We start from the raw sequence: 13,063 nt of genomic DNA, 5'->3' as shown, positions 1-13,063 counted from the left end.
GAACTTACACTGGTCAGCTTTTTACTTCAAAAATTAGCAATGGTAGCGATAATTTTTTCCAAATTCAAGAGGCTAAGGCTCATATTATTTATTTCCTATAATAATACATAAATATATATTATTAATATACATGTACATAACATTGTATTAATTTAACTTGTAGCCTCATTGAAAGTCGAGCCAGTGGCAGGGGATTCATCACAAACAGCCGATATGGACTGCTCAGAAAAACAGTAAGTAGAAAGTTAAGAAGCAATTACAAAACCTTTGATATGCTTTTAGATACAGAGTTGATATAACAAGCACAACTGCTAAGAAATTCATGAAATATTATTTCACTGAAAAATATAATTTACTGATAACTATTTAAACGCAAGCAGACTTTGCATTCTGTATAAAGTTGGGAGGATTGGGGTAACCTGTCTAGCCAGTGTAGGCTTTATACTGTTGACTGCTGAAAATGGTTTTGGATACTGAAACTTATAAGGCTGACAATGGACGGTTACAAATTTAAAAAAAAGGCATGTCCATTATAGAAATTTGGCAATTTAATTTTGTATCATCACAACTCGCTTGTCAATTAAGCAATTTCAAATTGGTATAATTACAGTAACCATGTAGATATGCATATACTGTGGGTAATGTGTTTAAATAATCTAGACTATTGTCGAACATGCTATCATACGCAGCTATGTAATGTATATCATGAACTATTTTCCCAAAAAATAAATGCAAGTATAACTTCATTTTCAATGTAAGAAACATAGTTTCTTTGGGGTGAAAGGTATGTTAAATAAAATACCTTATCATTTACATATAGCGTGTGGCATATAGTCAGTGTGTTTTATTTACACATTTCATGATTTATAAAGTGTTAAAAGTATGCACGCTCATTTGTAAATTGTCATTTTTGACATGTCATTTGACAAGTTTATGTGGGCGCTTAATAACTAGATCAGTATATTTAACATTTTACCAGTAATTGGTCTCTTGTTAGCAAAAGCAAAAGTCACTTTATTAATTTGATTTTCAAATATAGTGTTAACATGACACCAAAATTGAAACATTCATTATACTGAGCAAAGTATATTTGTATTTGAAAAAAAATAAGACTATTCTGTTTGGTAAATTACACGTACTAGAAAACTTTGTTATGATAACAATTTAGACTCATTTGTATCTTGTTATTTCTGATGTATCAAGTGACAAGTTCAAGTAGGTGCTTATAGCTAGACCAGTGTGCTGACAAATTACCAGTAACTGATTGTGGTTTCTTACAGCAACAGTAATTTTATTGTGTTGTTTCTACAGAGTAGTAAAGGGATCACTTCTCTGTTGTCTGTCCGTCTGTCTGTAACATGTAATTGGCTATCATGAGGCAACACATGTGATCACTGATCACTCTTGTTAATTTAAGTAAAAGTGAAAAATGACATAAAAATTTATTTAAAGATATATAGTGAAAAATGACACCTAAATTGAAACATGGCTTATAAAGAGCAAATTATATATCCATTTTCGAATTTTTTTGTGGGTAAAATTCTGTTAAGAAAATTAGAAAAACTTTATTATATAGAGGATATTTGTTTAGTTCAGTGTAAGATCGGAATATATTTCACCGAGTGAGCACCAAAAGGAATATTTCACGAGTGGCGCAGCCATGAGTGAAATTTGAACTTTTGGTGTTCACAAGGTGAAATATATTTCAATCTTACACTAAACTTAACAAATTTTCTTTTTATTTCATGCAAAGAAACGTTTTGAAAAGACATTTAACCTAATACTGAATGAAAAGCGCGCCAAATAATAATACAACGTGACGTCATTTACGACGTCACGTCATTAAGTTGGTACCCAGTACTGTGCACGCTGGTATTTCACTGAAACAACGTAAGGGGCTTAAATTCAAAACAGTGAAATTATCAAAGTGGTAATTTCACTGTTTCAAACAGTGAAATTACCAGTTTTATATCACTGATATATTTCTATAAACCACCGAAAAGCATGTTATAAAAAAATAATTTACAATTTAATTGCTTTAAACTTCTGTTACATCTTCAGCAGTTAACAATCGTACCATTTCTATGATATTGATACTTTCCAATGCCTCAATGCCACAGATTTGATTAAAGTATAGTTTGGAGAGCATCTTCAAAACTCTTTTAGGGAAGAAATCTGTATATTGCTTTTATTTGTATGCAATAAATTGTTTATCTGGACCAGTTTCCAAAAGAATTTCCAGTTTCATTAATTTTTTCGCAGTCTACTCAATTTGGAATTTTACCTGGACGAATTTCCAAAACAGTTTCCAGTTTCATAAACTTCTTCACAGTTTCCAAAATTTGGGATATAACATGGACCAATTTCCAAAAGAGTTTCAAGAAATACCCATGCTGTATAATCAGTATTAATCATCAATGTCCTAATTTCTCTATATAGATCTAGATGTATAGTTATTAAACATTAAAAATGCACATCTCAGTGTTATAGAATTTTATAGTAAGAGTCTTTGTTGGAAATTTTAAATCATTTTTACACCCCACTGATCATGGAAAGTGTATATTATAAGTTATGTTGTTTTATATATTACAGTACCCAGTCTCAGATGGATGTAGATTATGTTGTTTTATATATTACAGTACCCAGTCTCAGATGGATGTAAGTTATGTTGTTTTATATATTACAGTACCCAGTCTCAGATGGATGTAGATTCTGGCATTGAAACAATGGAAGTCGATGAACTTGAATTACGACAAGAGGCTAAAAGACGAAGGGTATGTCATTTGGAGAATAATTGTCCTTTCGGGACTGTCTATTTCATAGAATGATTTTTTTTTCTATTTTATGTATTACACAGTTTACCAAAGAAATTGGCATTATGGTTTTTGATATTTTTAGTGCATTTGCTGAAATAGATATGCCCAGGTTTCAGTTTTCATTTGATATCAGGCACTTTCAGATATAATAAAGTAAAAAATACTATTGTAATAGCAGGAAACTAAAACTGAAACTATACTGTACAATGTATCTGTAACCTGATCAGTTTGTTGCATCTAAATTTTTACAGTTGTTAATATCATGATTAAACAGTTTACAAAAGTTTGAGGAATTTAATAAAAGTATAATATTGGGAAAACTGCAGGAAGCTTCCTTATGTTATCATGGGAAATCCCTAAGAATAATCAAATTTGTGCCATTCTATCATAATCTGCATTGTTTGACTATTCAGTAAGTACATATTTTGACATTTTCCTTAAAATGATGAATGATTTTTGTTCAGATTGAAAAATAAAAAAAATATTTAGTATGGTAAAGGCTTAATGAGTATTTTATATAAAAGGAAGAGTTTGGAAAATCCATTCAAGCTAGTAATAGATGGTTCGCCATATGTAGATTTTAAATTACAATTGTTCATTTTTAGGGCAAATCTTGACAAGGATTCTGAATTCTTTCATATGATGAAGCTACACTATAGTAGCAAACTGCTTTAGGTCAACACTGTCCTTTAAATGCATAAAAATATTACATCATAGGCACCTATGGCCTTGCATTACTACTAATAAATCTTGAAAGTTGTCAAATAATCTTATTTAATGTGTTAGTGTAGTTTTAAATACAACCACAAAAATTTTAAAGTAAAAAAAATTTTAAAGATCAGTTATAAGTTGTGCATGAGCTCTCTCTTTTGTTCTGTAGTGTTCTTAATTTCTGAGAACCAGTTACTTTTACCCTTACCACACTCAATATCATAAATGGACTTGTCCATCTTTCAATCTGGGCAAAACCATTTATCATTTTTAGGGATTTATCAATATTTTGAAATAACTAAACAACAAACAGGGCAGACAACTATGAAATTATCACATGGATGTGCTGGCCTACACTTGCACTGTCACATGCAGGGGTTTTCATTATTAACAGATTGGCGAGCCATGTCATCTGTTGAAATGCTCATAAAATCAGTTGTATTTACAGCCTGTAGATTAAAATTTCCCCACTGACCCTTGGCCAAATCGGTTTTTGTTGGTACATCAGTCTGTAGCCTTAGACTCGGGCTTTTTTGTAACATACATGCTATTTCGTATGTGTATTTTATAGTGTCATTTTGCCGAACAGGAGTGCATAAAAAATAGACCAACTGGAATCCAGGCTAGTACATCTGTTGCCACAGATAAAAATGAAAACCCTGCACACGGGTAGAATTTTTGCTGCCAGCAGGCTCAAGGTATTTGTTTATATTTGTCACTTCAGGATGCAAGTATTGGTTCCGAAGCTACAGATGAACAAATGATAAACTCAATCTGTCGAGTATTCCAGGTATCATACAAGGAGAAATCTGCATCAGCTATACATTTACCTGATATATCTGATGCTATAGAACAAGGTGTGTATACTAGTGAGGTCTCCATGACACAGTTTCTTGTCTTTTAGTCACTTGGCCCTTTGTTGTTTTGGGTGTAAATCTCTACAGGGACTTTTAATTATTTAATATGAATTATATGATAAAGGATGATATAGTCAGTATTAATTAAAAAACAAAAACAAGTTTTCTTTTAATCTTACATCATATTCTATAGTTCATGCTCAAAAAGAGGCACCAAATTACGCTTATTTATATGATGTCATTTAAATCTTTATGCATTATTAAGACCAGATATTATATTTTGCTATGCTTTGGTTTTAGTGTACTGCAAATCTACGTTCAATATTTCACTTAAGTTTCTAGTAGTGTGATATAACATATATAATCTCACTGATACACACAGCAGTATTTAATCTCATTGAAAAATATGATTTTGAATTTATAATTATAGAGATAATGATTGATCATTGTAAAAGAAATTGTCCGTTGAAAGTTTTTCTGTGATTTAGGACAAATGGCCTGAACTTTTTTTTACCATATAGGACATTTGTCCTAAAGAAAGAAGATCCAATCTGAATCACTGAGATTGACCATTGTTCTGCTTCTTTTCATTTTATAAAACAAGTAGACACAAAGGATGTGATAAACCAGACTGTGATGGATGTATTATTTAAGATAAAACAATCAGACAGTAATCCAGTACTGGATCTGAAGCCAGCTACACCTGATGTTTCACCGATGAAGAACTATGGAACTAGTCCTATGGGGTATGAAATCATTCTTATTAGCTCCTTTTTTTGTAGAAGAAAAGTTGAGCTATAGTCATGACCCTCAATTGGGGTCAGTGTTGGCATTGGTTAACATTTTAAATCACCTGTCACAAAGTGACATTGTGAGCTTTTTTGATCGCTTTTCTACTGGCGTCCATCCGTAAACTTTTACCTTGAACGACATCTCCTCATTAACCACTTACCCAATTTCATCCAAACTTCACAGGAATGTTCCTTTGATAGTCAACTTTAAACATTGCTCAAAGAATTTAATTCCATGCAGAACTCTTGTCCTTATTTGTATATAGTAAAAACTTATAAAATCTTCTTTTAAAGAACCCAAATAGCTAGAGCTTAGATATTAAGCATTAAACATCTTCTAGTGGGTGTCTACCAAGTTTGTTCAAATAAAAGCCCTGGGGTAAAAATTGGCCCCATCCCAAGGTGTCATTGTTTTTCCCTTTATATAGTAAAAACTTAAAAAATCTTCTTTATAAAACCCCAAAGAGCTAAAAATAAGTTAAATATCCTTTTTTTGTGAAATATATATTCAATTTTAAATTGAAACAAACAAATTTCCTCTGTATACCTCTGTACAAAATACTTTAAATGGATTTGATTTTGATAAGGGATTCAATAAATTTATTTTTCTCTGTTTCTGTTCTTAAGTCTCCAACATTTATAAAAATTTATTTTTATTCACTTTTTAAAGCACATGTTTCAAACCCTTTGAGGAACCTTTTTTCAAAATGAATATCAAAATTAAAAAAAGATATGTGATAACGTACAAATTAGGTTTTAGACCGTAAACATGATCATCTAGTGCTTAATATGGTAACAGTTTGATGTTTATGTTCCTATAATATGTTCAAATTCTTCCTGTTATTTAATACATATATCAATTTTAATGGAGGGCCCGTATCTCATACTCTTGCTTTCTCTGTTTTTTGTGCATATTGAATTGCACAAAAATTTTGACATCAAGAAAGGATTTTGGAATTCTGAAAATAACTGTATAAGTTATCCCCTTTTGCAGTAACTAGTCTTATTTATTACCTTCAAAATTTTGTTTATTTTGACCATAAATTTTGAGGCATAAAACTTAAGGATTGTAAGTTTTTACAGAGATGATTTAGTGGCTGGTTATTTGATTGACAAAAAATTAAGTATTCAAGGTTTAGGATAGGCTATTATATGCCGGGGTTTGGTTTCATGGAGAATTTAGCCAAAATATTCACTTTCCTCTATAGGATAAATGACAAATTTTTAAAGAAATCTCAAAACAATGACAAAAGAATAGGTTACACTTTACTCTGGATTTCAACAAAAATATTTATTATTAGAGTTTAACTTGAACTTTTGGCATTTAAAAATTGCAATTAGTACAGTCGAGACTGTCATATGTGACTTTCCAAGGGACCTTCAGTAAAAGGTCGCATATGACAGGGAGTCTCTAAATACAGTCTCAATATCATCTAACTGTCTATATACCAATGTGACTTAAAGAACATTGATATTGTTACTGTGATCCCATATCTTGCAAAAAATATATATGGATATAATTATGCAAATAAAACAATTTTCAAACATCAAAGAATATGTAAAATGTTTATTGCAAATATTTGTGCACATTATATTTAATCAATAAATTACATGCACTGATTTCTTATCGGAAACTTTGACTTAGAATTTATAGAAAATAAAGTTCTAATTACCTCCCTTTAATGGCCTTTATTTACATGAAATGTTAAATTGGGTGATATCTTTCTAAATTATGCTTATTTGAACTCACAATATTGACAAATCTTAATTTGAGCATCATATTTATGAAATAAAACCGTGAAAAAATTGTGTTACAGGATGTTAACTGTAAACATATCCATATCCAAAGCTTTTTCTGGTTTGGTATCAATATTTTTTTCGGTATTAATTATGCAGCCATATAAAGGTAAATTAAAAAATTGCTGCCTAAAAAATCTTCCATGGGCACTCTATAATTAAAAAAAAATCTAACACAATTCTTAACCCAGTTTACTCAGGTAGTACATTACACACACATGATTGCATCATGATTCCCATTAACCGACGCTACGTCACTTGGTACCTACATGCTAACTGTGTAATTGAGAAAGAGGTGTGTAGACTTTGTTTGCTACAGTGCTGGATTATAATTGGACTTAATTAATTTGGCCCTCTGGGTGTTATAATAGGTAATCTTTATCTGATTAACGGACAATTAAAAGGTGTGAAAGTCGTTTAAATCAGACAAAACATTGCATTGGGACCAGACAATTAGGGTCGCTTGTCACATATGACAGGGAGTCGTTTAATTTAGACCATTTATATAGGAAAATACGTTGGGAGTACTGAAACAAGGTCGGATAAGACAGGGAGTCGTTTAAATCAGGGGGGTCGCTTAGGCAGTCTCGACTGTATTTAACAATTTAAAGGAACTCCACTGAGTCCCAAAAGCCTAAAAAAATATAGTCAGCTGAGGCTCTTTAAACAGGAATATATGCAAAAGATAATTAAGAAATATACTTGGAAATAAACTGAAAATCATATTTTGCTATTCATTGGCTGATTTGAATGAAAAGCACTGCATTGCTTTTTTAATTTTGGGTCACTTTTGATAATTCCAATAATTATTCTGGAAAAACAGAGTCAAGGAATAAAATTGAATGATCTGAAATTTTCATATAAGTTAATGGTCCAGACCTATCTCGAAAAAAAAAAAGTTCTGACCCATCATGTAAAAAAAAACAACACAATTTGACTGTCAATGGACATGTATATATTCACTTGCATTTACCTTGTATGCAAGTTCTCTTTATTGACCAAACCTTTAATATTTATTAATTTACTACTCTAATATTCATAAAATAAGATTTTCACAATGTTTGTTCACAGTGCCAGTCCTATGATGGTGACACCTGAACAGCCTCGGAGAGAGTTTACCTGTAAATTACGACCAGTTAAATGTAAGGAGGTGGAAATGATCAATTATCTGGTGGACAGTTATGAGAGGGTGGCTGTTGAAGAAAGGATGGCACCAAAGGTAATACTGATATAAAACACTTGTTATTGAACTGTCATTAAGCATTTAATTTTTAGCTCACATATTCGAAGAGTTATTGTACTCACCCTAGCATCAGCGTCACACTTTTGTTGTGTTTTTGGGTGCAAGTTGGTGTCTCCAAAACTACAGAAGGAAATGGGTTGAAACTTATTTGAGAGCAAAATAGAAGGCCACTGTCAATAATCAATCAATAATTTTGATTTGTATGGATTGTTTATTATTTAGATTATTTATTTATTTATGCAGCCAAAACTGCTCACTCAGCCACCTTTATAAGCATTCCACAAGCCTATATATATGCCAAGTGAGTTGAAAGAAATGTGAAACTTGTATTTTGTCAAGTTTATATGATATGTGTTTATAACAATGTTACAATATATATTGTAGAGAGCAAGTGTTCCACCAATGAGTGATATGTTATCATCTGGAACCAGTGTGTATGTCAAGTTTATATGATATGTGTTTATAACAATGTTACGATATATATTGTAGAGAGCTAGTGTTCCACCAATGAGTGATATGTTATCATCAGCTAGGAACCAGTGTGTATGTCATACTTCTCTAGTACTACAGGGAGGACTTACCAAGCCAAGGTAACATAACTGATGCTATTTTACAACTCCTTTAATATTGTCAAAGATTGGTTTTATCTGTTGATTTAGTTTAAACGCTTATTTTAGCTTGATTTTGAAATCTTGAAGTGTATTAGAAGCACTCCGTAGTCTGAATTCCTTACTGGTGCCATAAAATGAAATAATATAGGTTTGTTCACCACGGCAGGCACTTACCAATAATTCCTTGGCTAGGGGTAAACACTTCCTCCACTATAGCCACAATTGATATTGAAATCTCTAAGACATGTTGTTATTAATGTGACATTTTATTTTATGTAATACAAGTGTATGATTTAACATGTCTGTTTTCAGATCTCAAGCAGAAATGTCATTATTATTGCCGTATCTGTTATCACATAATCTGCCACGTGGCTTTCTATCAGAACTTATCTACACTACACAACGAGATCCTGATAGCTTTACAAAAGTAAGTAACTGTCAATCACACTTTAAATGAGCCGCGTCACAACAAAACCAACAAAATGGGTTTGCGACTAGCATGGATCCAGACCAGCCTGCTCATCCGCGCAGTCTGATCAGGATCCATGCTGTTCGCTATCAGTTTCTTTACTTTTTATAGGGTTTGTAAGTGAACAGCATGGATCCTGATCAAACTGCGCAGGCTGGTCTGTGTCCATGTTCCTCGCAAACCCATTATTTTGGTTTTGTCAATACGCGGCTCAAATAAACTCTCTTGAAAGGTTAGATTTATTTTCAAAAATGTTATTTTTCTAAAATGATATTGATAAATGAATGTGATAAAATCATTAAGGCTTTACTCTTGCTTAGTTGAAATGGAAATAACTAACAATTGTATCTTCACTTTTTTGAAGCTAAAAAAGTGCCCTTACTATGACCTTTTTGCCTTAAATGGCATTTGTGTTTGTTTAACTTTGTGATAAAGTTGATTGTTTACTCATCAGTTGTATTTGCTTCACATCCAATTTGTTCATATTCTATATTATAGAAATACATTCTTAAACATCAAGTTACTAAAAAAAAATAATAATTGCACAGTCATGCCCCTTTTTCACTTAATTGTCAATGCTTTTTTGCAGGTTTACTCCAAAATAAACTTGCTGAAATGTAGAGCTGACTTACTTACATGCAGCTCTGTTATAATAAATACTCCAGAATTTTTTTTCACTTTAAGCTGCAGAGTAAAATAATTGCCGTCTACTTCTTTTGATAAGTGTCTAGAATTTCTTATTGATGTAAATTTTACATGTATTTTATAGTCATGATATGCCCCGTTTGTTTCAGGTATTTGTTCCAGTCTTACAAAGTTTACAACGTCATGTATTAACTTTATCACTGGACAATGATGATTATAGAGATGTAATATCAGTACTCGGTGAACTTGTTGAAGTGAAATGTGGATCTGTTAGGCCTATATGTAATTTGGTATGTGTAATATTGTAATATTATAACTGTGTAAATTTGAATTTCAGTTTATATGATGATAATGTAGAATTTTAGAAGGACAAAGCTAAACTTTAACACACAACAAAGAATAACTTGTTGGGTTTTACTTGCACCAACACAGTATAGGTCATATGGCGAAATAACTTGTTAAAATTATGTTTATATACCTGTCAGTCTTTGTTAAATCTGTTACTTCAAATCTATTTCTAATTAATCTGTTAAGGCTGTATGTAAGTTATATAGTATGTTAAAGCATATTAATTAAGCTTTTATGCAAATCTGCAATTTTTATATTATGTGAAGTATTGTTAGGCAAAATTTCTCCATGACAGCTGATCTCAGTCATTGTGTCTGAATGGCCGTATGTCTCGGAAATCAGAGATAAGTAAGTGGGTCACATTTGGAGAAGTTGTTAACTACTGGTTAGTTATCCAGGAAAAACAGTTAGCTGGACCACAGTTTGTCAAGATATGAGCTCAAATTGTATTGAAATAGGCTTAAAAACCAAGTAAACTTAAAACATATAGTTTACAGTTCATGCCTACATGATGAACATGACTAACTTTTCTCCTTAAACTAAGATTTCAAATAAACCAAAAAATGATTTATTTGTAAAAGATTGGTTAATGTCATGGCATACTTGTTATTGAATAGAAAGTTAAATAAATGCAAAGATACTTAGTTTTATAACAGTTGCCTCCCATAGATAAGAATTCCTACATAGATTGTTTATTGTAACATTTATCGTATCATGAGCATTTCTCAATTTTTACAATGGATTTTTCCTGCTTTGGATTTGGAATAGTCCATTGTAATATAAATGGGTTTCATTACCTAAAATTGAGAAGTTAACAGTATTTAGTATGATTATACTACCTGGCTAGGCAGGTTTGTATGACTGTTTGTATTAGGGGTGTCACGTTTATCCATTTAAACAGGTCTGGTCAGTTTTTAGGTAAAAAATGGTTAGGAAATTCAACAACCTGTAACTGAGGATAATATTTGACAAAAAGTTTTAAATTGTTTCTAATATTACCTTAGTTTTGATAACAAGATATGACAATTTGTTTGTATTTTAGTTGTACCCAACAATTTATTTTTCCGATCTGATCAAATACAATATGACCCTATAGGAAAATAAGTTACTCAATATACTCTGAAATGAATTGTAATCATTTTGAGTATAACAAAATACAAACAAAATGCCATATCTTGTCAAAAAGAAACAAAATTACTGTTGAAAATCAAAGGATTTTATTGGTATGGTTGGTTAAACATTTAACATAGATATTAGATCGCTGTTTAAACGGTTATCATTTTTTCCAACCGTTACACCCTTAGTTTGTATATAAGTAATACATCAGTGTAACTAGCATTAAACAGAGTGATTAAAGTTGCTGACTTGTAATCACTTTCTTGCCCCCACCTTTCCCACCACCACTGTTGGTCCGAATCTCATCAGGGTCTTTGGATTCTTTCATGTGTAATATGAGTTCATGTGTAGCAAAAAGCTATCCAGCTAGTTAACCAAAGGTTGGTGGTTCTACACGTGACACTTGTATCTGAGAAAATGCTCGTTAGGGCACCTGCTGTACATGTATTCCTCCATCAGTAAAGCTGGAAAGTTGCCATATGACCTTTCTTTGTGTGTTTGTGTGGCTTAGAAACTTAACAAAACAAAAATACAATTTTAAAATGTTGCTCTCACTTAAGATTATTTATTATTAACATGGTATTTTCAGATGGTACAGTTATCTAATTGGTTACCAGATGTATTTACTCAGGCAGCAGGAATGGAAGTTGCCAAATTGTCTTACCTTGGGCCTTTCTTTGCTCTCAGTGTGTTTGCTGAGGATAATGTAAGTTCATCTCACTTAAAATTTAATGATTCTACAACTTAATTCTGTATACTTAAAAACCAAAAGTTGACCTTGACCTTAACAAACAAAATGTCCTATTCACATTGGTCTGTGTATTACGGTTGATGTTTACTCTTTAAGTTGTGATTTTTGTCAGCTATGATTTATACAAGTGTAGGACAAAAGCCCTTTTTTCCGCCTTGTTGATTTCTCGGGAGGGTTTTTGTCCGCCCTGTCATTTTCATGGGAGGGCTTTTGTCCGCCCTGTCATTTTCATGGGAGGGCTTTTATCCGCCCTGTCATTTTCATGGGAGGGCTTTTGTCCGCCCTGTCATTTTCATGGGAGGGCCTTTGTCCGCCCTGTCATTTTCATGGGCAGCTTTTGTCCACCATGTCATTTTTGGACTGGAGGGCTTCTGATTTATACATGTAGTAAACTGTTAAATATATGCCAAAGTATGTCTTAAGCTTATATTGTTGTCAGTTAAATATATAGATATAATAGATATAGTTTTGAGAACAAATTATTATGCACTTGTTCAAAATTTAAAAATCATTTTATAGTGCAGATGTAAATATGTAGATATTGCAGTCAAGAAAGGAAATTTCTATATAATTACATAAACCATGATCAGATACTGTATAGACTATGATAAGCCTATTTTATAAAGCTATATGTAGATAATGAGTAACATATATCATATTTCAGACAAAAGTTGTAGAGAAACATTTCTCCGGCCATCAGTTAACCCCGGAAAATGTCCGCCTCATCCATCAGTCATTACAACATAGAATGCAATATCTCAGGGTAAATATTATTACTATGTTTAATTTATATTCTTCCAGATTGATTTTCAGATTATACACATAGTGTTAGTATTGTGTCAAATGGCCATTGTGTTACAAATGAACAATTTAGAAAATAAGCTGATTTCTTAGAAAAAATCATTGTG

The 13,063-nt window shown here is 31.8% G+C and overlaps 1 protein-coding gene across 1 annotated transcript in view; it reads left to right on the top strand.

The window, feature by feature from the left end:
* The window catches only part of LOC132743018 (ubiquitin conjugation factor E4 B-like), a 38,487-nt gene that overhangs the window by 3,429 nt on the left and 21,995 nt on the right, over positions 1 to 13,063 (top strand). Inside the window, exons 3-12 of the mRNA XM_060731525.1 lie at positions 164 to 233; positions 2,687 to 2,774; positions 4,252 to 4,384; positions 4,983 to 5,130; positions 8,044 to 8,191; positions 8,705 to 8,805; positions 9,139 to 9,253; positions 10,090 to 10,230; positions 11,994 to 12,110; positions 12,820 to 12,918. Of these exons, the coding sequence (XP_060587508.1) occupies positions 164 to 233; positions 2,687 to 2,774; positions 4,252 to 4,384; positions 4,983 to 5,130; positions 8,044 to 8,191; positions 8,705 to 8,805; positions 9,139 to 9,253; positions 10,090 to 10,230; positions 11,994 to 12,110; positions 12,820 to 12,918 (1,160 nt within the window). The remainder of the gene's footprint in view (positions 1 to 163; positions 234 to 2,686; positions 2,775 to 4,251; positions 4,385 to 4,982; positions 5,131 to 8,043; positions 8,192 to 8,704; positions 8,806 to 9,138; positions 9,254 to 10,089; positions 10,231 to 11,993; positions 12,111 to 12,819; positions 12,919 to 13,063) is intronic.

This window comes from Ruditapes philippinarum, unplaced genomic scaffold, assembly GCF_026571515.1.
Source record: "Ruditapes philippinarum isolate M1 unplaced genomic scaffold, ASM2657151v2 ctg2664_1_1_1_1, whole genome shotgun sequence".
In the NCBI taxonomy this organism is placed as follows: Eukaryota; Metazoa; Mollusca; class Bivalvia; order Venerida; family Veneridae; genus Ruditapes; species Ruditapes philippinarum.
The sequence above is the reverse complement of the archived record's forward strand: the minus strand, read 5'-3'. Positions and strand labels throughout refer to the sequence as shown.